The 22,993-nt window shown below is 44.0% G+C and overlaps 1 protein-coding gene across 3 annotated transcripts; it reads left to right on the top strand.

The window, feature by feature from the left end:
* The first annotated feature begins 4,307 nt into the window (after positions 1 to 4,307).
* Positions 4,308 to 21,005, top strand: PRKAR1A (protein kinase cAMP-dependent type I regulatory subunit alpha). 3 transcript variants are annotated; one of them, XM_085556656.1, is made up of 13 exons: positions 4,308 to 4,393; positions 5,309 to 5,372; positions 6,807 to 6,856; positions 7,425 to 7,603; positions 12,731 to 12,904; positions 13,527 to 13,618; positions 13,815 to 13,876; positions 14,365 to 14,411; positions 14,942 to 15,100; positions 15,534 to 15,594; positions 15,859 to 15,980; positions 16,591 to 16,672; positions 18,454 to 21,005. In XM_085556656.1, exons 4-13 carry the CDS (start codon positions 7,427 to 7,429, stop codon positions 18,624 to 18,626), a joined length of 1,149 nt encoding a protein of 382 aa, XP_085412782.1. In that variant the 5' UTR covers positions 4,308 to 4,393; positions 5,309 to 5,372; positions 6,807 to 6,856; positions 7,425 to 7,426; the 3' UTR covers positions 18,627 to 21,005. The 3 variants fall into 3 exon arrangements, with proteins under 3 accessions (XP_085412782.1, XP_021392629.1, XP_021392639.1); XM_021536954.4 differs by lacking the exon at positions 6,807 to 6,856; XM_021536964.4 differs by lacking the exons at positions 5,309 to 5,372; positions 6,807 to 6,856.
* The last annotated feature ends 1,988 nt before the right edge of the window (positions 21,006 to 22,993 follow it).

Raw genomic sequence — 22,993 nt, 5'->3', positions numbered from 1 at the left:
CATAAGCAAATTCAAATGTTTTGAATGCTTTTATGTGTGCATTTATTTTGCAGAAGAACTCTGTCCCAGATGATACTCAGAGAGGGAGCTCTCCCCAGACTGTGTTAAAAGCAGAACTGAGGATTCTTTTCAGTGGGGGTATTTACATTCTGTTACAAAAGAAACACTGGGAGTATTTCACAGGCATTCTCGGAAAAGAAGTCATCAGTAGCTGCACACTATCTCAATGCTCTTTAATTTGGTTTGTGTCAGAGAGATCTCAAAGTGAAGAATCACATTTGCAGATGCTTGGGTAGTTCATGAACTGCTGAGGCTGCCCAGAGGTTGTATGAAGTTAATGATGCAGGACAAAGCCTGCTCAGATCCAAACTGCAGGAGGCACAGACCTGCTGCTCTCCCATCTCCTTCCTTCTCTCTGGAGGCATGAGCCTTGCAGCAGCTTTTTTTGCCCCACTTCAGGTGCTGTTTTTTATCTCCCATGTCTTGTGGGACAGCCTAACCCTGACCTGGAACTGTTGCCACTGCATTAATGCCGGTCCTCATCTGGAGCTGAGGAGAGGGAGAGTCCTTGGAATGCAGAGACCCCTGAACAAGGAGTTCCCAATAAATATTGTCAGGAGGCTGCTTCAAGATTTCTTGCCCTGCTGTTGAGATGGAGGCTAATGTGATCTAGGACAGAATTCCCTAGGCTAGAAAAAAGAACACTGAGTTCAAGTTCAGCCTGGCTGGGTGGCAGGAAGAGCACCATTATCAATGTCAGGATTTAACCAGGCTTTTTCAAAAATGCCGTGGAGGCTGTGGTTCAGCCAGCACAGGAGAGCTGTGTGACAGAGCTCTGATAATCACAGCCTGCCTCATGCTGAGCTCATCAGCACTGACTCAGGAGGTAAAATGTTCCCAGTGTTGCCCCTTGGGTGTTGGGAGCCTTCCAGCTGGGAAGCACGCTGGGAGTCTGAAAAGCTGTGCTGCAGCAGGCACGTCTGGCAGATGGAGATGGATTCCCCCACTGGTCTATCTGTTAGATCTGGCCACTTCAGGGCATTTTGTTTCTTGGCACTTGTTTCCTCTGTTTTGAGTCTTACCAGTCATTTTCTTCTTCAAAGTAACATATGGAAATGGTTTGGGATCTGCCCATAGCAAACTGGTTCTGCACTGGGGACTATTTCACACAGCTGACGTCAGCCAGACCGAACCCTCCACACGCCACCTCTCAGGGTCCACGGGGGTTCTGAGCCCATGACTCACGCTGGGCTTAGAGCAGGAAGTTCAGGCACTGTCTTTCAGGCTCTTTTTAGATCATATAAATTCTTTGCTCTGTTTCTTTATCACTTTCATGTGGCAAAATTACACGTTTTACCCTTTAAAACTCACCCAGAGGCTCAGACTCCCTGGCAAACACTGCATTGATGAGGGAGAAGAGTCCTTCTGTCCCTGCATGCAGGTACACTGAAGTGTCACACTGAAAGCTGTCAAGATCCAGAGTTTGACCTGGAACCCAGATGTCCTCAAGTAATTTGTTGTTAAAAGTGAATATATTTTTGTGTGTTTGGGTTTCTAATCTATGGCTCTTCCTATGAATCACTGTGTGGTGCTGTGAACCAAGGTGTGCAGCAGTAAGAGAGAGTTATTTTCAGTGCTAGTTAAAGCTTAAACAAAATACAAGGAGCCATGCCCAAAGGATACAGTGTGAACTCTACCTTTGGCACCTCATGGTCCAAGAGAGCTCACAGGTTTTAATTCCACTAATTTTCTGATGTAGATTTCAGGTCTGTTTGGGATAATGGCAGCTTCTGTTTGTAGATGAAACCTTTTTGTACCACTAAAACTTCTTCTTTCCCCATTCACTCGACCCCAAGACAGCACACATGCTGCAGTCACTCTGATCAGGAGTGTTCCAGGTTGTGCTCTGCCCCTTTGAAACCCCATTTGTACCTCAAGGTGATGGGCATGCCTGACTTAACACCTAAATCTGTGTGTGTGTGACAAAACCACTGGCTGCTTCAATCTGCCACTTTTTATTCATTTGGTTTCAACCCCAGAGGCTGCTCCAGGACTGTGGCACCTCACAGAACATGGTCCTGAGTTGGGTGGTACCTTCAGTGGAAGCCCCTGGCACTGCAGATCCTGTGCAGCACCTCAGCTCCCCACAGGCACTGTTAATTTGGCTGCCACTGACCTTTCAGGCAGCTCTTTCTGTTCCATGCACGCAGCAGGGGTGGGTGACGTCTGTGCTCTTATTTCTCACCTTGGCTCACACACTCTTTCCCCCTGAGCTCTCCTCTGCTCTCCAGCAGCCACAGCCCTGGGCAGCAGATTGCTCCATCAGAAACTGATGCATGAAGTAGTTTGAAATCAAAGTTGTGGGAATAGCGCTGACGGTAATGTGAGTTATTTACTCGGGAGTGTTTAATTAGATGGTTAAGACCAGGATCTGACTTTAATTCAGACCAGACCAAATGGAACAGGGCTTTGTTTGCTTCTAATTTCCCTTTACGTCTTCGGTGGTGTGAGAATTAACACACGGGGACGTAGGAGCATCAGTTTATGGAAGTGTGATTTCATTTTGAGAGACCAACCAGTGCTGACTCACCAGGGGAAGCTGTGTCCAGTGCCTTCACAAGACTCCTCCTGGAAGCTGGTTCTGTTCCCCTCCTCGCTCTCCTGGCTCCGGGACTCCAGCAGGGATTGCATCAAGCACAACGGAATACTTGTTTCCCTAAGAAAGAGGATGTTGCAGAACAGGTTTTACACATGGGCAGAGCTTTGTTCCAGATGGGATCTATCCCAAAACAGCACCGGGACTTGTCCAAACAAGGAGTGAGATGTGACACTAGCAGGCAGCTCATAAAGAAAAAAGGGGAGGTAAAAAACTGAGAAAGAAAGGTGTAGGTGGGAATGCAGATTACTTTTTGTGGTGTTCAGAAATTTCCAGTGGTTTTGAGCTACAGAAGGAACTGTTCTGTAACCAGGTGAGCAAGTAATTTGGTATTTCGACGCCATACTCTGACAGTGTTTCACAAATATTAATTATTTTATTTATATTTCTCGTAGAAGTACCAGCTTTGAGCTGAATGTCAGAAAATCCTGGACCCTGGCTTCTAATTAACCCAGATCAGACAGAAGTTATCAAAGATTTGGGGAATGTGAGCTCAGGGGCTGGACTGGGTCTGTCAGAATTGCAGGTCCAAGATCTATACCCAAGTTATTATCCTTTATTTCTTTAATATAAGAGCTAATAAACAAGAAACCCCTCAGCAGGTAGTTCCTGATGGCTTGTGTGTCACTGCACAAACAGCACAAACTTCTTATACCATAATATACATTAAACTGTTGCTGTTGAGAGTAATTTTCACTGTACTTTACGTGATTGCTGGCTGAAATGATGTAATAGAGTAAAAAGTTGAGTTATGTTCTGCGTTGCAAGACCAGCAAATGCACAGTTCAGGGCTCATTTTTAGGGATTATTTCTCCTTCCTAACCCAGAGATGGGCTATGCCTGTGCCAGCACAGTTCAGATATAAAAATCATTTAAATGATTTCTTACAGCTTGGAAGAGACAAAGTGAATGGAGTCAAAGGGCTCATCTCAGCTATAAAGACACATGGAATAATTTGTACACGGATTTACATTGATTATAGTGAAATCTTTGCCAAACTTGAGTATCGTTTATTTCCCTCCACCTATAACAATCTCTGATCTTTGAAGCGGGTCCTTTCCAGGAGAGTCGGTGTGGAGTTGATGCCCTGGCGGATCCCACTGCCCTCAGGGGATCCCTCTCCTCCCGACCATTCCTGCTCCCCTCAGGGGATCCCTCTCAGGGTTTCCCACTCCTCTCTGCCATTCCTTTTCACCTCAGGGAATCCCCCTCCCCTCAGCCATTCCCGTTCCCCTCAGGGTATCCCTCTCTCCTCAGGGTATCCCTCTCCCCTCAGCCATTCCCGTTCCCCTCAGGGTATCCCTCTCTCCTCAGCCATTCCCGCTCCCCTCAGCCATTCCCGCTCCCCTCAGGGTATCCCTCTCCCCTCAGCCATTCCCGCTCCCCTCAGGGTATCCCTCTCCCCTCAGCCATTCCCTCTCCCCTCAGGGTATCCCGCTCCCCTCAGGGTATCCCGCGCCCCTCAGCGGACCCCGGACCCCACACCCCACCCCGTTCCCGCCAGCCCCGCGCCCTTAAAGCTGCAAAGCTCCTCCCGCGCCGCTCCCCGGCCTGTGCCCGCGCCGCGCCCGCCGTTGCCCCTTTAAGGTTACCGCGGCGACGGGCCCGGGCGAGAGCGAGGCGCATTGACGTCAGGGCGGGCGGGGCCCGTCCGGCCGGTCGGTTTCCGGTGCCGCCGCTGCAGCGAGGCCGCGGCCGGGCCGGGACGGGCGGGGGGTCCCGGCGGAGCCGCCGCAGGTGAGCGGGGCGGGGGCAGCGGCCGGGCGGCCCCGGGGCGGCGGCGGGGCCGGGGGGCTACGAGAGCCGGGCGGGACGGGCGCGGAGCGGGAGGCTGCGGCCTTGGGGCGGGGCCGGCCCGGCGCGGCGGAGGGAGCGGAGCCGGGGCCGCGGCTCTGCGGGTGCCGTGGGGGCAGCGGCGCCTTCTCGGGCCAGTGTCCGAGGGGCCCCCGCGGGCTGTGGGGCCGGGCCCCGCGGCGCTCCCGGGCCTTTGTGCCGGCTGTGCCCCGCGGCCCCGTCCCCGCCCCGGGGGTACCGGGTCGGTGCCTGCCGGGTCTGGAGCGGCCGCAGCCCCGCGCCGCGTGAGGGACGGGCTGGGCTGGGCTGGGAGGGGCAGCCACGCCCTGGGGAGCTCGGGGAAGCTTTGGGGACGTGCAGAAAGAACGGCTTGTAGGAATAAATCCCGGAGTTTTCATTTTGTCCGTGATGCTGCATTTCCTGCACCGCTCCTGCCCTCCTGGCGTGGCCGTGGCCGCTCACGGAGCCACCGGGCTCGGTTCATTAGCGCTGACCTTCACCGGGCGGGCTGGCCAAACAAAAGGAGTCGCTGGAGAACTTCTCGTGGCTTTCTCAGCCCGTGGGAAGGCCACGCTTTGTGTTTATGCAACGCACAGTACACGTGTGTGTGTGTGTGTCCTTGAGCAGGGATTAAGCGTGACAATCACGACACCTGCGTGAAGTGTTGGTAATTCCATATTAAATCCAAGCCTTCTGTAATCTCCAGCAGCAGAATTCAGAGGGGCACGTTGTTGTGTTGTCTCTGTGCCCTGGGTTTTCCTGCTGCTTCCTCCGCAGGATAAAACCCATGATGTGACTTCAGTGACTTGTCATTTCTCAAAATTCTTTTGACTGAATCCATTTTTTCCCTTTCAAAAGCTGATCCCGGGATCAACATATCTTACTGCATATAAATAAGCTGTTGCCACACTCCCTGTAGCAGGTAACTTTCTTTATATTTCATCCAAAAATGCCCTGAGAAATTCTTTCCTGTTTCTTTAACTCTCCCAGTGTCAATTTTCTTATGAAAAAAATGATGTGAAATGTGTGTCTATATACATGTACACGTAAAAAAATATATCTTAAAATGGTTTTATAACCCTGTGGTGGGCCAAGCCAGGCTAGATGCTAAGCACCCACCAAAACTGCTCCATCACTACCCTCTTCAACTCAACAACAGAAGGAAAATATAAGGACAGGCTCCTGGACTGAGATAAGGGAGAGATCACTTACCACTTGCCATTGTGGGCAAAACAGACTCTACTCAGGGAAATTGGTAATAAATTAAACTAACTAAATTGTAGTAGGATAATGAGAAATAAAGCCAAATCGTACAAACATCTTCCTGGCCCTCTCCCTTCTCTCCAGCTTTAACTTTACTCCTGATGTTCTCTGCCTTGCCTCACCTCAGAGGATGAGAATTGCAGTCAGTTCCTTACATGTTGTCTCTGCTGCTCCATCCTGCACACCTTCCCCCTGGGAGACAGTCCTCCATGGACTTCTCCAGTGTGAGTCCTTCCTGCAGGCTACTCTCCAGCCTGGTTTCCCTTCCATGGTCACAACTCCTGCCAGAAAACCATCCCAGGATAGGATTCCTGTGGGATCACACTCTGCATTCCCCTGCTCCAGTGTGGGGTCCTCCAGGGGCTGCAGATGGATCTCTGCTCCCTCTTTGGGTCTCCAGGGGCTGTCAGTGGATCTCTGCTCCCCCATGGATCTCCAGGAGCTGTGGGTGGGTCTCTGCTCCCTCTTTGGATCTCCAGGGGCTGTCAGTGGATCTCTGCTCCCCCATGGATCTCCAGGAGCTGTGGGTGGGTCTCTGCTCCCTCTTTGGATCTCCAGGGGCTGTGGGTGGGTCTCTGCTCCCCCGTGGATCTCCAGGGGCTGTGGGTGAATCTGCTCCCCTGTGGATCTCCAGGGCACAGCTGCCTCACCATGGTCTGTATCACGGGCTGCCAGGGAATCCATGCTCCAGGGCCTGCAGCACCTCCTGCACTGACCCTGGGGACTGCAGGGCTGTTTTTCCCATTTATTGCCACTCACCTGTCTGGCTGAAGTAGCCATTTCTCCTCCCTCCTTAAATACCTTGTCCCAGAGGCTCTGCAACTGTCACTGATGGGCCCAGCCTCGACCAGTGGCAGTTTCATGTTGGAGCTGTCTGGCATTGGCTCTGTTGGACATGGAGGAAGCAGCCAGCAGCTTCTCACAGGACCCCCCTCTACCCCGTGCTACCAAAATCTGGAAGTAGAAACCCAGTACAAACTTGAAAGGGGAGAAAAATCTGCTTAAGAATATATTTCAAAGTATCATAGCTGAAGTCTTTTGAAAACCTGGCATCATAACAGATGTTTAAAGCTGTACTCTTCATTATTTACAGTTGAAGAGGTATTTTTGGGATTGCAGTGTGCCCATGAAATAAGCGATGAGGTATGAGCGGGTTTGAATTACACAGGAGCTTTTTAGGAGCGATGCCTGTAATCCATAACTTCCGTTAGCAAACTCTGCCCTGGCATTTTGGCTTTGGCTTCAACCTGAGCATGTTTCACTTCCGAATGCTGGTCGTGCTTGGCCTCTCACATTTCCAGCTCCCACCCACCTCTCTGCTGGCCACTGTCCATCCCCATGACCCCACACAGACCACGCAGCTCCCGACAGGAGCCTCCAGTCCTACAAAATCCTCAGCTCAAGCTGCAGGAAGTTCAGGTGGGATCTTCCCTGACTTGGAGCACTCACAGGGCTTGAGTTGTTGAAGCTTTCTCAGCTTTTCCTTTTCTGCCTGTGGCTGCAGAGCCCTCAGAGTTTTGTTTTCTGATTTCTTTCCGGGTGCTAAATAAGTTCCCAGCATTTTCTTTAGCTTAGTTACTGCTCGGGTAGGTAAAGGTGTTTTTTTGCTGTGGTATCAGTAAGATAATGCAACATAACTTTGTTTTAGGCAGCAGCATCTTTGTTTCCAGTAGTTATTTATTATTTAACCTTCTCCTTATGTTCCTTTCAGCCATGGCAGCTTCCAGCAGCAGCAGCAGTGAGGAGGAGCGGAGCCTTCGGGAATGTGAACTTTACATCCAGAAACACAACATCCAGCAGCTGCTGAAGGATTGCATTGTGCAGTTATGCACAGTGAGGCCTGAAAGACCCATGGGATTCATCAGAGAGTACTTTGAGAGATTGGAGAAGGTAAAAACACAGAATGGGAGGAAAGAGGGTGGAACAACTTATATTTGAATGTATCTTTGTCATTTAGGGGCTGAGCTGCAGATTTGACCAGTTGTGTTGACTGTTGGAAATTGCTGCTTTTGGAAAACAGATCCTGTTTTCCAGTAGTTTGTGCACCCCTGTCATACCAAACCCTGTAGGACAGAGCATAAGGTGACAAGGAGACTTATCCAGCTGGGATACAGGTGTGATCCCAGCCCAGTGCTTACTCATGGAAGCTGGTACACAGCATACATGGGTGTGTCTGGAGCTGGAGAACTCTGGAGATCGACCTTGCTGGATGTTGCTGAGGGCGTTGGGATTCTTATATTGATTTCCAGTAATGTGGCTAGAGCACAGAAGTGGTGCCAGTGGTATTATCTCGACCTGGATGAAGACAAATGGAAGTATTTGCATTGCAGATCTCTGGAAGAGCAAGCCTGTTTCTGCCTTCTCTTGGGAGTTCAGTGTTGCTGTCCCTCTTGTCCCTGAGGTCCCTTTGGTGTTTTTGTTGTTGTTGGAAGCATTTTGTGATCTTGGAATGGAAAGCATTCTGAGTTGAAATAGTGATTTTACACTCTTCTGACCTGTGAATTTTATATATTGAAATCTAAGCAGGTAGGAAAAGGAGCTGCAGTGGAAATGGGAAGATTAAAGGCTTGTGCAGAGGAAAGGTTGGATGTAACTGTACTCAGAACATGGAATTAGTAAATAATGGAGCTGTGACCTTGTGCAGCACTTGTTTGCAGTTGATGCTCAGTACTTCTACAGGGCAGTTAGATATTTATTGTGTTTTTTTTTTTTTTTTTGTTCTAGTGAGTTACTAATTGCTGATATAATGAAGAAGGAAATTAACATTGGAGATCATAAATATGTCTTGTGGAAATTTTATTTTAATAGAAGTATTCAGGATAAATGCTAGAAAATGACCAAGGGATGCAGACTACCTGCTATAACTCATAATTTATTTGGGGAACATTTTGCTTATGAAATTAAGAGCTCTGATTTTTTTTTTTTTTTTGTTTTGTTTTTTGTTGAGTGTATCAGCAGCAAACCAGTGAATAATGAGGTTCATAAAAATCCCTTGTCCTTGCTGTTATAATGATTCCTTCCCCTCCTTGGATTCTTGAGTTTTGAAGTACTGCTAGGTTGGGAATTTTGAAACATCATCACAGGTATCTATAGACAAAATTTTACCAAGTAAACCACATTACTGTGCTTAGAATAAATCCTAAACCAATCCATATGTGGGGATGTAAAATGGGATTATTTGGGTGCTTTTGTGCAGTGGATTTATGGTCAACATGCAGTATTTAGGAACTTAATTTTTTTTTTTAGCAAGATCACAAGTCCAGCTCTGAATTTGATGACATGAATGTTGGAATTGAATAAGTTGATGATTTTATTCTGGTGCACATTGGCTGTCTGTGTACTCAGTCAGCCTACACTGAAGCTGAAAATAAAACTGGTTAGGTAATGTTTTTTCCCTTAAATTGCTCTCACAGTTTTGGTCAAGGTCTTTTCTCATGGTTTCCAAGTGCCCTCTAGTGCAGCTGTAGCAACAAGTGAAACTGGAGCATTTTTTTGTTGCCTCCTAGAGTTTAAAACTTGCTGCAGCTTCCTCTGGGTGGTTTCCCCACTCAGCTGGGCTGAGTTTACCCAGGCACTGTGGGACCTCCACAGCTCTCAGGTAACAGAGCAGTGAACATCCTGTGCTGGGCAGGAAACTCCTGACATCCCTGTCTGGAGAACACAAATGCTCAGTAAAGTTACTAATCAACTCCAACCCAGTCCTCAGCTCTGCTACAGCAAAAATGCCTGCAACTCCTTCTGCTTCAGCTCCCAAAATCATGTCTTTTACACCTGTAATAAAGCAGAGCAACTTTTCAATGTGCTTTCTGAATTTTCCTGCCTCTGAGTGTATCTCAAACCTGAGTTTTTTTTAAATAAGATTGATTTTTGAAGGAACACCATTGAAAACTAAAGTGAGCTTGCTATTTTCTCTCATTCTCTTGACAAGCCATCTCTTCCACTGCACACAAACAGAGCTGATTCACTGTCATGTTATTAAAATATGTTGAAGAAATTTAAACATACTTTAGAATTTCTCTTTAGAAACATTAAAATTGCTGCCTCTGAGGTGGTTACAGCTACTATAGGAATTCAAATGTCCTCTTCTGGGTTATGAAAGCTGTTAGATGAATCTAATTACAACTCATTGATTGTATAAATGGTTTTATTTTATCTGTTTGTGGTGTGCTAAGGCCTCTGTTCTCTTTGCTGTGCAAACATGTGTGATAATACCAATACCTGCTAAAAGCTGTAACAGTTCTCCAGTGCTGGGCTGTGTTATGCAGCTTGAGCTGTGGAAATTTAATGTAGAGATCATAATTGCAGCCTGCCAGGTGAATCCTGGCTGTTGCACATGGCTGTCCTCTGGAATAAATGCATGCTTGAATATTGTGTGTGATGCAGTTATGTGCACATCAGGCTTTAGAGAAGGCTGGAATTAGGAAGTGTGATGGACATGTAGTCAGTGTCCCTGTTCCCCACCACCTGCCCTGCTCAGACACCTGAATATATGAATATTTTCCCATTTTCTTAAGTGTTTCTTTTGCAAAACAATCTAGTTTAGGAGGATATACTGTGCAGTTGTGAATTTATGGCAGAGCTTTTTTAAAAATGGTTTTATAGCATCTGAATGTTTGGGTTTTTTAAAATCTAATATAAAAAAATACTAATTAACCAGAGGAAGTTGAGACTCTGTCTGGTGCAATGACAATTAGCAGGTTTTACAGTGTACACCATAATTCTAAAATTGTGAAGGTCTTCTTCAGTAGCTGGTAGACTTCAATCTGAGTTTGTGAAGTGTTATCACTTCAGTATTACTTGGAATAATTGAAATGGACTTTAAAAACATTCGTTATTTGTCAGGAAAAATGAGGCTTGCAGTTCCTGACTGACACTGGAAACTGAACTGCCTCACCAGCTGAAAGACCAGATCAACACTTGGATGTAATAAATAGATTATTCCTAAATATTTCTCAAATCCTGGGAATGTTTTTACTGATGAGTACAGAACAAACTGAGTGTCTTTATCCATGATAAGTTTAATGTGAGGAGCCTCTAGACTTGAACAAACATGTTTTCCTCATGAATGCTGGCTAAAAACAAAGGTATCTGGAAATAACAACTGTCACCCTTTCTTTAGGTCTTGCTGTAATTTTTCTCTGATCTGTTGGTTTAGTAAATGGAGGTTAGTGTCAGAAATTGTAAAAGGTGTCTATTAAAAAGATGAGAACTGAGATTATAGGATGTCGTGGCACAGGGTTGGCTGGCAATGTGTAATATGAATATCTGGAGATTTATAGTTTAGTTGATGTAGTGATGTTTGGAGCTGATGATCTTGGAGGTCTTTTTAACCTCATTGTATGGTTCTCTTCTCATTCTATGGTTCTATTTTGTCTCAGGGTAAATCTTCTTGGTGAATATGCATGGACTATTTAGAATAACTGGTGTATTTCAAATTAGTACATTATTTTACCCACCTGTAACTTATTTCTGTGCCCATCCCCTACTTATTATTCTAAAACTAAAGTATTAATATTAAATTTTGGGTCAGACAGAAGTTACCAGTTAAAATTTTTTGTGTTAGTGCAGTTTCTTTTTCCTGAGTGGGACATTGCCCTGAGGAGTCTCTTGAAGAGTGTTTTGATAACAACTCCCTCACTAAATGCTGCTGAAGTGCTTCAATCTTTGATCACAATATTTAATATTTTATGTAATACTGGAAAAAACCCAGCAGCTGGTGTTCACTTATTTAAAAAGTGTCTTTTTTAATGGATTAAGTATTTTGTATATGAACAAGCATGTTCTGTGGTTGATGGTGAGGCAGTTTACACCAAACACTTATTACTGCTCAGGCTATTTTTAATTTCATCTCTGTTGAGACTTGTTCCTCTAAAATCAGAGGACAGAAATGAGTTTTAAATACATTTTGCTCCCATGGCTGGGATATGTGGCACCATTTTATCAATGGGCAAAGAGCAGGAAGTGAAACGTGAGGCCGTGGAACTCCTTGGCTCTGGGAGAGGGGCAATGGAAACTCCCAGGAATGGCGATCCCACAGCCCTTCCCTCAGGCTGGTCTTGTTATCCAGAGCCTCTGCCCAGCTGGGATCAAGGACACTGGGACAAACCCAGCTTTTGCAAGGCCTGGAGCTCTGGGAGAACAGATGAGTCCTTGTTCTTTTACAGAATGTCCCAAACCCCTGGTTCCTAATGCTGGGAAAGTCACTTGAGCTTTATGATGTCAGTGCTCTGACTCCAGGGTTGGCTGCTTTGTTTTTTAATCTGATTTTAGTTGATTGAGGTGAATCTTTCAAAGAATCAAATTTCTGTGTGTCAAATTAATTAGAATTTGTGTCATTGTAAGTACCCTGCTCTTTTACAGTATCACTACAACACTGTAAGTAACTGAAGGAAATAAGGAAAACAAGTAACCTTATGCAAGGTTTGCATGTGATTTGCATGAAAAATCCCACTTTGGCCTCCAGCATCCTTCCTCCAGCTCTTTTGAAAGCAGTGTTCATGTTTCTTTCTCCCAAAATAAATGTTGGTTAATGAGTATCAAGTTGGTCCATGACTCAACCTCTTTTCAAAAGCTTCTCATGTAGCATGGATTTCTGAGGAATTGCTCCTCTATCTTTCAGCTCCAAAAAGGCTTTAACACCTCACAGCTGAGAGGATGAATTGGGGGTTTGCAGCTGGGGAAGTGTCTTCAGCATTTGTGGAATGTCCTCATCACCTGTTGAATACACTGGCAGAAACCAGAATCAACTTGTTCACACCAGTAGTTTACTAAATGAAGAATAACTCAATAGAATAAACACCATTGTGATGTGACTGGTAGGAATGAAAGGCACATCCACCACGTGTTTTGAAAGGCCTTTGATCTCAGATGCTGCAGTCTCCTGTTTGCCTTAATGTGGGAATAATGGTACACAGGAAACTCCCTGGTGTTGGCAGGCTGGGCTGGAACATGATACATCATTGCTTTTTTTTTTTCCTTTGGATTATGTGACACAAACATGTCTTCCTTCCTGTTTAGGAGGAAACAAAGCAGTTGTTGAATCAGCTGAAGTCTGGTTCTCGCTCGGACTCCCGGGAGGATGAGATCTCCCCTCCTCCCCCCCTCAACCCTGTGGTAAAATACCGATCACGACGTGGGGCCATCAGTGCAGAAGTCTACACAGAAGAGGATGCTGCCTCTTATGTTAGAAAGGTGCTCTGACTCTTAAACCTTGCTCAAAATTACATCCACAATCCAAGAGCTTTATCTGAACCCACCTTCTATCCAGGTGGATAAATAACACCAAGCTCCTGGAGCCTGTTATGTCCTAATTGCTGTAAAAAGCAGACCTGTGTGTGTCTGATTAACTGGAGGACAGAATAACCCAACATGCAATTAAACCATTCATGCATTACTTAGACCTGTTCCCTTTGAAGTCATGTATATTTAGATGTGCATATATTTAGATATATATAATGTGCTTCCAGTTATTTGGCAGCTGCAACAACATTTGGCCTAATGACAGAGCAGGCTTGCTGCTCTTCCCAGGAAAACACAGGTTGAACAGATATGCATCCTCCTGCAAAAAAAACTTACAAACTGAGCATGGAATTATGTTTTTCAGTTGCATAAAATAATACAAGATTATATTTTCCTTGTGTTCAAACTGTCTGTAAACATTTACTATATTTGGGGTTGTATTTATAGTGCTTGAAAGAAAATGGAAAAACTCAGCCAGTGTTTTGTAGCAATGTAAGTTGTTTATTTACCATGGGAAATGTAGAAATTTTTCATGAGAAAAATTAACCATTTGCTTTCTCTGATTCTCTCCTAGGTTATTCCAAAAGACTATAAAACCATGGCTGCTTTGGCAAAGGCAATTGAGAAGAATGTGCTGTTTACCCATCTTGATGATAATGAGAGGAGGTAGGAGGAAATCTTTGTGGGGTTAATGTTTGTGGAAGGGCAGAGTTCAGAAGAGCTAAATGTGTCACAAATCTGCAGTGACTCTGCAGTGGTCAGTGGAAGCACACAGAGCTCCAGGAGCAGCGTTGATGGGTTGGGGGTACAGATGTGTGGAGTTGTGCAGGTTTTTGTCTGATTTTGGTGTCCTCTCCTTCAGTGACATCTTTGATGCGATGTTCCCTGTCACTTACATCGCAGGAGAGACTGTCATCCAGCAAGGCAAGTGACGCTGTTTGCTCAGGGCACTCATTTGGGGATGAGGAGCTGGCTCTGGCCTAGTGCTCTTAGTTTGTGTTTATTTTTTAATATAAAAGCAGGCTCGCTGCAGCCACACAATTCCCTGAACCACTTCATACTGAAGCGAAGAGTTGGATCCACTGGAGGAGGATGAGGCTTCCTTGAAGAGATTATCTGTTGGGAATATTGTCCCTTGATGACTGGAAATCAGAAATGTTATGTTAATTTATGGATCTGGTTGGCCTTTCCAGGAATCCTGGAATTGCTGCTGATCTCCTGGGTACCAGTAGATGTCCCCTTTCATGGGGCTGAGAGGAGTGTGGAATCAGCAAAATGTGATGGTTTCACCCTGCAAACTGCAAAAATTTGCCAACCTTGTTGGAGTCTAAACATCAAAGTTGGCAGAGATGCAAGTTCTTTCTTGGTATATTCAGTTTAGTAAATATTCAATTTTTTTTCCTCTTCTTTAGGTGATGAAGGCGATAACTTCTATGTCGTTGATCAAGGAGAAATGGATGTAAGCATTCCTGGTAGTTTATTAATTATATGTTTATTTCTAGAAGAAGAGTACTCTGATATTTGTAGGCCTCTACTACAGACCATGCCTTTAGCAGCTTTTCTCATTTTACGTTCTTACTTATAGAAGTTTGTTTTGCTCCTTAACAGCTCAGTCTGGTTGCACAGACTGAGTTTGAAAATGAAGGATTTGGACACAATACAGATGTTTTAGACATGCAGGGTGGAGTTGAGGTGTGGGGCAGGCTTTAAGAGCAGCCAAACTTTTATTTTCCAGCCCAGCTCATTCATAGCTCTTTATGACACGGCCCTTGTAGAGATGTTATTTCTCAGGAGTCTGTGTAGAGTATGTGCGTGAGATATAGAAGAGAATCCTTTGGCAATGAAAACACAAATTGTACTGGGGTTGGCAGCACTGATAAAACCCTGAAGTGATCAGTCTTAGTTCAGATGTGAGAATTTCCTTGCACTCTCAAGGGAATAGAGAGCAGCAGGAAGCTGAGGGGTGTCTGACCATGCTCTACTTTCCAGGTTTACGTGAACAGTGAGTGGGCCACCAGTGTGGGTGAGGGTGGGAGCTTTGGAGAGCTCGCCCTCATCTACGGCACCCCCCGAGCTGCCACCGTCAAAGCCAAGACCAACGTCAAGCTGTGGGGCATTGACAGGGACAGCTACAGAAGGATCCTGATGGCAAGTATCCCTCAAAACCTGGATTTATGATTTGGGGGTCATGTATGCTGAGTACCTGTCCTTCTGCCTGTCCTTTGCTGGAGTTATTTATTCCAAATCCTGCTGTCTCTTCAGTAATCAGAAAGCTGATTACTTAACGTGCATTTCTCAGGCACAGGGCAAGGGGGAATCTTGCATTAGTGAGCAAAACAGTGCCAGTACTGAACTGAGCTGAGAGTGTAATAAGGCTGCAATAAAGGCTGAATATTTCAGGAATGTTGCTCAACTGGAATATTACTGAGAGAACTCAATTTCAAAACATTTCATCTTGTGGGTTTGGGGTCTGTGAGACAGAGCACTGTGTGTCTGGTTAAATTTGTTTGTGTCTGGAATTTTATTTAGAGTAGAAAGAAAACTTACTTTGTGTCCTTTCCTTTTTTTTTTTTTTTAATAGGGAAATACTTTGAGAAAGAGAAATATGTATGAGAAATTCCTTAGTAAAGTATCTATATTGGGTAAGTGAGAAGATTTTTGTTCTGGAGAGGAATCAATTGCCACATTGTAATGAAGCTGTTACCCAGCATTATGATGATTACAGGCTGTTGTGGTAACTCACCACAACTGCTTCTTTGCATCAATCCAGAAGAACCCTAATTCAGGTCTTGATCACTGATGCACAAATACAGCCAGAAATATACTGACCTCTGTATGAATACAGAGCCAAAGGTGTAATTTGTGCCTTGAGAAGACACCTCAATAATGAACTCTTAACTCTGCAGAATCTCTGGACAAGTGGGAGCGTCTCACTGTGGCTGATGCCTTGGAACCGGTACAGTTTGAGGATGGGCAGAAGATTGTGGTCCAGGGAGAGCCAGGGGATGAGTTCTTCATTATCTTGGAGGTAAGCAAGCTCAAAATTAAAAGCTCAGAATGTGACTTTTTTTTATTGTGTCCCTAAGCAGACACTTGGAAAATAACAAAACATAAGAATGTATTTCCAGAGAATCGCTAAAGAAAGATCATCTTGCTGGACATGCAGTAACTTGGATTTAGTTTTGCTCTTTTCACAAAAGAAACTTTTGAAAAAAGCAAAAAAGCAAAACTTTTTCCCTCCTTCCAGGGAAGTTCCAAGTTTCTGACTGAAAGCAGTTTATCTTTCTGAGAGTAGAGACCTCTAGATAGCTGGTAATGTCTTACTAGTGTTCTGTCTGATGGTTTGTGTTTTTTCTAGGCTTTTTTCTAGTCATACTATAGTATTTCTACTGTTATGTGGAAAACCAGGAAGAAGTCACTGCTGTAGATATGTAAATGTTCAAGATGTTTAATGCTTGAGAGGAGAGGAGCAATTGCTCTTATACAGCAGTTAGGTGAACTGTGCAAGGACTGTGAAGTGTTTTTTTAACTGAGGCATCCTAACAGTTATTTCTGCAAAGCAGCTGACTCTGTGTGAAATTCAGTGTTTGGAGTGATGCTGGAGATTGCAGTTGTTTGACTGCTGTCATTTATTGAAGGGCACAGCTGCAGTGTTACAGCGCCGCTCAGAAAATGAGGAATTTGTTGAAGTGGGCAGACTGGGACCTTCTGATTACTTTGGTGAGTTATGTTGTGACAACTGTGGCTACAGACACCACTGTCACCATTTTGTCTGTCCTGTGTCAGTGGTAGAGATGAGATGGATTTGCTTACTTGTTGTTTTGGACTCCTGGGATTGCTCTCAGTTTTTGGGTGAGTATCAGAGTTATTCAGGTGTGCACACAGGATGTGATTGTTCCACACTACTTAACTGTAAAAGATAATTTGGCCTGACCTCCCTGCCCTGAGCAGAGCTAAATTTTTAAATGACATCATATTCTTCAAGGCTGTGTCCACTTGAGTTTCCTGTGTCTCCAGGGATGGAGATCCTACAGCCTCTCTGGGCAATTTCTTTCTCTGTCTAACCAGCCTTGTTGTGCAGAGGTTTTTTCCTTCTGCCTGACAAGAATTTCCTGTTCTGCAGCCTGTAGCTTTCTCTCTGTCTTTGCCTGGGTTTGTCTGTGTAGTCACTCATTACACAGCTGAAGACAGCAGTAAGATAAGAAAATTCCTTCCTTGCCCTTCTGTTCTCCAGGTCAGAAAGGAACCTGGTCAGAAGCTGCTCTTTAATGGTTAAATACAGCCCTCTCCCTCTCAAAGCCCCTAACATTTTTCTTATGTTTTGGGTAGTTCCTCTCTTTCATCTTGCTGAAACCTTTTGGTTGTCCAGGTATTCAGCTCTGTAGATGATGTAAGCAGCAAATCCTCTGTTGCAAGGCCTGAATTGGGATGGACTCGAGTGCATGGGCTCTGCCCAAAGGCCTGCTTGGCTCAGGATCTAGGACTAGACTTCATTCTGTGTCATTTCATATTTTCATATTTTCTAATATGTGTTCTCTTGAGTTTCCCACTCCAAAACTAAATATTATTACAGTCATTGTGTTCAGGTGCTGCAGACCTTTCCTTCAGGGGTTTGACTTTCCCTTAGAATCTCCTTATTCTTTAGCAAGCCTCTCTTTTGGAGGCTGCTGAGTTCAGGAGTTTAAATTGGGCACAGAGGAAAAGTTTTCCTCATTTCTTTTGAACATCCCTTCTGATAATGTAGGCAAAAGTGTTCTCCAAGGAACACTGAGTTCTTTCTTCAGTCCTGAACATGGAAAGAACTCAAGTCCGAACCCAAGCAAACAAAACCCCAGAGTTGCTGCTCTGGTTCCTTCCATGCTTGTTATAGGAATGTAAGGGGTTGTTTCTATTGCTGATTACAGGGGCTTGTTGGAAACTTAATTTCCAAACATGTTGTTCAGCAGTTGAAACAAAGCTTTTGGCATGTTTGTGCAAAACTTAAGAAATGGGATCCAGTGGGACTTCAAAATGCTCCTTTTGCACTGCCCCATGACAAAGTCAGAGTTTCAGTTATGGCCAGCAGTAGGTCAAAAGCTTCTGTCTGGTTCATGAATGTTTTATTTGTTTGTTTACTTCAAAACCATGCTCTTGTTGTCCCAAGTTTCCTAGAAACACCAGAATTGAGCAGTACTATTAGAAAAATACCTACTTGTTGGCTAGGAAAATTGCACTGTAAATTGAAGCATGACTTTCCTCAAAGAGACACAGTATTGAAAAAAATTTGGGCTTTTTTTTCAGAGAGACTTGAATGTGGACAGGCTTTTAGTAGCAAAATCATCAAATAGTTTTTTTTTTAAAACTACCTTCACAGTTGCTTTTTATGTAATTGCTTAGGTACTTGTTCTGAGCAGTGCTAAAGCCTGAATTACTTTCTCTGCAATTTATGGTGAAGAAGGGTCATTTCTTTGCCTCTTTTTCCCACTGGCTGGTAACTCTGCTGCCTGTTTCTGCTGTCCCAGGTGAGATTGCTCTGCTGATGAACCGTCCTCGTGCTGCCACCGTCGTGGCTCGTGGTCCCTTGAAATGTGTGAAGCTGGACCGGCCCCGGTTCGAGCGTGTGCTGGGCCCCTGCTCGGATATCCTCAAGAGGAACATCCAGCAGTACAACAGTTTTGTATCACTGTCTGTCTGAAACCTTCCTCCCTGTCCGAGCCATGCTTCACAAATGCAGACTGCTTTCTTCCCCTTGTGCAGAGCCACATCGCCACTGGCATTTGCAGCTTCCTGTCCGGTAAAAAAAAAAAAAAAGAAAAAAAAAGAAAAAAAAAAGGAAAAAAAAAAACAAAACAAAGAAAAAAAAAAGGAAAAAAATAAACTGCTTATCATGGCACTGTCATTAATTTAGAGCATATTATTTCTGTGCTCTCAGTCCCATTAAATTAATAGAAAAAGTTCAGTGGAGGGGTTTGCTTCTCTCTGTGCACCAGTGTCCAACTCAGGCCAGGGCAGCCTTGCTTCAGCAAGAGAGAGACCTCCTGGCACCACGCCATTGCCATAGAGTGAGGAGGTGACAGCAAAGGGGGAAAAAAAAGTTCTTTTAAAAGTGTTTCTCAAATTATTGGACGGATTTTAAGGCTGTGGTCATCACCTGCTGTATTTCTTTTCACATGAGAGCTACCCTTATACTTGAGCTTCTTGGGGCTTGGGGTTTTCTGGGTTTTGTTTTCATTTTCTAGGTACTGTAATCCTAGGTTCAGTCGTGAGGCATCAGCTGCTAAGAAAGCCACAGTTGGAATTTACCAATATAATTGTTCCTGTGTCTGCTGGTTTAAGATTGCTTAGTTCTGTTCTTGTCAAGTGTAAATCAAAAGCTTTCCAGGTTAATAGTTCTGGTGAACTCCTTCAGCTGTTGATCCATTTGCTGACTTGCCGCAGCTGATCTCTTTCACTTGTTCTTTCTCCAGCCATAGATTTGCCATTTAAAACTTCCTGTTCCAGGTGGCCAGAACCAAATGCTACATGAAATGCCTGGCTGTGGTCTCTAGTACATAGATTGGTGTAAGAATGGTGCAGCTGTCCAGCTGTTAGTACTGTTGGAGTGCTTAGATTGGTGTAGAAGTCAAAAGCAAACATTTGATTTTCCCTGTGATTTGTTTTGTTAATCCTCAGTTGACTTTTAAAAAATCACCATGAGTTCAAGTGACCCTTTGTTACCAGGGAGAATAAATGCTGAGTGTTTTGGCCAGTATCAGTTGCAGGTGACAAGATTGCTGGTCTGTAGAGCTCTGTTATTCTTGGTAGAGGATGTGAGGCAAAAAACCTGAATGTTTGAACTTTCCTGCAACACTGAGTTGTTTTAAGTTTTTAGAGCTGTCAGTTCATAATTTTAAAAATGGTTCACTATAAATCTAGTTCAAAGCCAAAAGGTGCATTCTCTTTTCTTGCTCATGGAATTTCCACCACACTTATTTAATCCTTTTTTTTTTTCCCAAGTTCAATCTGTTGCGGAGTCTTAAACGTATTTCAGTATTTCCCAGCTTTGTGTTCCATTACTCTGTGCTCACCAAGACTTCCCAAAAGTTTTTACTGAATTCCACGGTTCAATAATTGTAGGCAATTTTTAAGGTTTCCTTTCAACTGTAATTTATATCAAGTAGCATAGGTTTGTATTTGGGAGTGACAGCAAGCATTTGTTGTGCAACTACTTTAATGATGGAGCCCTCGTTTTATTTCCTTTCTGAGGTGGAGTAGATGCAAAGCCAACATTTTCCCAGGCATGGAGAGAATCAGGAAGAGTCTGCTAATTCATGCAGAATAATACTGAAGGTATCAAGCCTTTACAAAAGGTTTCAGGGTATTTCTGAAACTGAAATCCCAGGAAGGGGATTGAAATGCTTGTGGTTTGAGTTCTCTATTCAGGAGATGTTGAATAGAGGATTTCTGCCAGAGTCCTTAAGGAATAAGCAAATGCTACTTTTTTTTTGGTTATTTTTTTCCTTCCCTTTTTTTTTTTTTTTTTTTTTTTGAGTAAAACTTTTTTTCTTAAGTTTTGATTCCGCAGGTTTTTTCTTCATATGTGTTTTGTGTTTGTTATATTAAAGCGCCAAAAACTGTGTAAACCAGTTAGAGCTCCACAAAAATAATGCACATTTTTTTTATATAAGGCTTTCTAATCAAGTTTCACTACTGCATCTTTTTAGCTTGCTGTTTACTCCCTTTTGTAGTTTTACCTACAAGATTTTAAGATAAATCAGCTAAGTCTGAGTTAAACACAGTTATAGCTTTACCTTTGTGTGCAATTTCAATATGTTTGAAACCACAATTGGCATAGTTTTGCCTTAGCTAACATTCAGGGCTTTAGAAGTAATTTTTTGCTAGTCTATCTTCAGCAAATTGATGAAGTCTATTGCCCTAGGAAGCTATAGTCAACCAGAGGACCATTTTTGTATTGTTACCTGACTCTATAAGTCTGATTTACTGTATGTGCTAATATATTATATTATATTCCTTTTGTTATAGATTGTCCTAATGGCAGGTAAAGCAATAAAATGATTTAAATTCTTAAATGCAATCAGCCTCTTTTATTTTATTCCCTACCCCTACATTGTGCTTTCCTTTGGCTTTAGAGGATGTGTTATGAATGAGGCAGCAGAAAATAAGCAGCTTAATGGATTAGCTTGGTGTAAACTCCAGAGGGGTGAGCTCAGGTCCTGGCTTCCCCCTGGAGCCTGGGGAGAGCTCAGTCTCCACGTGCCAGCCTGGGAATTCCTCTGCATTGGACCTGTGTCCTGTTTGGCTCCTGGCAGCTTTGATCTCTCCCAAGGTGTTCATTCCCAGCCCAGCCATGATTTTTGGAGCTCAGGTAAGTTGGCTGCTTCCATCTCTGCGACCCCTTAATGAGCAAGTGATGGATAATCATTAATAAGTTGTGGTGGGAAATGGAAAAGGGGGATTTTCAGCTGTGCTAAAGTAGGAAAAAAATTTGAAGAGTGACCTGAAGCAGCTCAGACTTGGATGTGCTTTACATCCAGCTCCAAGAAAGCTGAGTCACCCAGCTTTGAAGGTCCAGTAAAAATGTATCTGTCATGTAAAGCAGAATAAAAGAACACTGTTAGTGTACCAGCCATTTAAATATCTGTGGATTAGTTTCTTTCACCTGCCCTCCCTTTCCCAATCCCCTCCACTGAAAAAAGGCTGAAAACAGAACTTTAATTACCTAAACTGAAACTTTAAACTCTCCGCTTCTAGCCTTATAACTATAAATACACTTTATAACTACAACTTAAATTTAAGCTTATCTTCTGTTGCCATGTGCTTCCTGTTGAGGCAGCAAATGGTCACCATTTTCCATGACAAAAGATGGAATTAATTCTGGGTTTGTCCTGTGTGGGGAGAGCACAAAAAGTCACCGGTAGAGGGAGGTAAAACTTTGGGAATTTTTTGTTCTGGACAGAAATAGCCAACAGAGCAAACCTGCTGAGAGGGAGTTAAATCCTCCTATTTTCATCTCTTCTCTGTCCACAAGAGCAAAAATATCTAAGTCCCAAGAGAAAAAAAGGTCAAGAATCTGCTTGAAATTGTTGAAAAGTTGGAAATGCAAGGACTTGCCTGAACCACAGTCTGGGAGAGACTAAAGGAACCTGGAGTGGGGTTTTGTGTGGGGTTTTGGTGAGTTTATGTGGGGTTTTTGTGGGTTTATGTGGGGTTTTTGTTCACCTTTATGGCCTCAGAATACTGGAGGAATTTATTCACTAAGAAACACTTCAAACTTCCTCAAACACACAAATGGGCACCTGTAGGACACAGTCAGGTCAGAATTGCAGCTCTCCCGTGGTTTTGCAGTTTGGAGCCAGGTGCATTATCAGATTATTGTGCAGTTAAATAAGCACCAGCACAAGCTCCTGTGACAAACAGCTGTGGCCAAATGAGCTTTGTTCCTTCCTTGCATCATCCAGGCACTTGCTGGTGTCACTGAGCTCCCTTTAGGTCAGCCAGAATTCCAGCCCATGGCACAATGAGCTGCTGGTGGTGCAGCAGGTGCTGGATCCTGTTAAAATGCTGCCTGGAAGCTTTTGTGGAGGGGTTTGGGGATCTCTGGAAGGTCTGCAGTGCTGTAGGTGGCTTTTGTTTAACTTAAAGGTTAGTTTAGAACGAGTTTCTGGTAGATTGGTGTTTTTTGTTGGCTTTCTTTTCCTCCTAAAGGATGATAAATTATCAACAGAGCTTGCAACTACTTTCCCCAGGCTGCCAAAAGGCTCAGTGTAGTTATTCCTAATTGTTAAAAGAAAAAGCTATTAAAGAGAGCTTCACTAATCCAGTTATTCTTAAACCTTGTTGTTGGGAGGTGAAGGGTCAACTGGAAACTGAAATACCCACGAAAACTCCCTCCCCATGGTTTTTTTTTGGTCCCCAGTTTCTGTTGCATCTCCTCAAAATGCACAGACCTGGAGAGGGGAGAGAGACAGGGATACCATTTGTATTTTCCAGCTAATTATGACAACCTAAATGATTTTAAAATCTATGAGGAGAAAATTACTTTAAAAGATATGAGGAGATGAC

This window comes from Lonchura striata, chromosome 18 (assembly GCF_050655825.1).
Source record: "Lonchura striata isolate lonStrDom1 chromosome 18, ASM5065582v1, whole genome shotgun sequence".
Classification (NCBI taxonomy): Eukaryota; Metazoa; Chordata; class Aves; order Passeriformes; family Estrildidae; genus Lonchura; species Lonchura striata.
The sequence above is the reverse complement of the archived record's forward strand: the minus strand, read 5'-3'. Positions and strand labels throughout refer to the sequence as shown.

Bases quoted from the DNA above. Each gene is read 5' to 3' on its own strand.
- PRKAR1A (XM_021536964.4), top strand. From the start codon at position 7,427: ATGGCAGCTTCCAGCAGCAGCAGCAGTGAGGAGGAGCGGAGCCTTCGG. The intron at 13,877-14,364 runs GCAAGTGACGCT...CCTCTTCTTTAG, and splicing joins AGAGACTGTCATCCAGCAAG to GTGATGAAGGCGATAACTTC. The intron at 15,101-15,533 runs GCAAGTATCCCT...TTTTTTTAATAG, and splicing joins GCTACAGAAGGATCCTGATG to GGAAATACTTTGAGAAAGAG.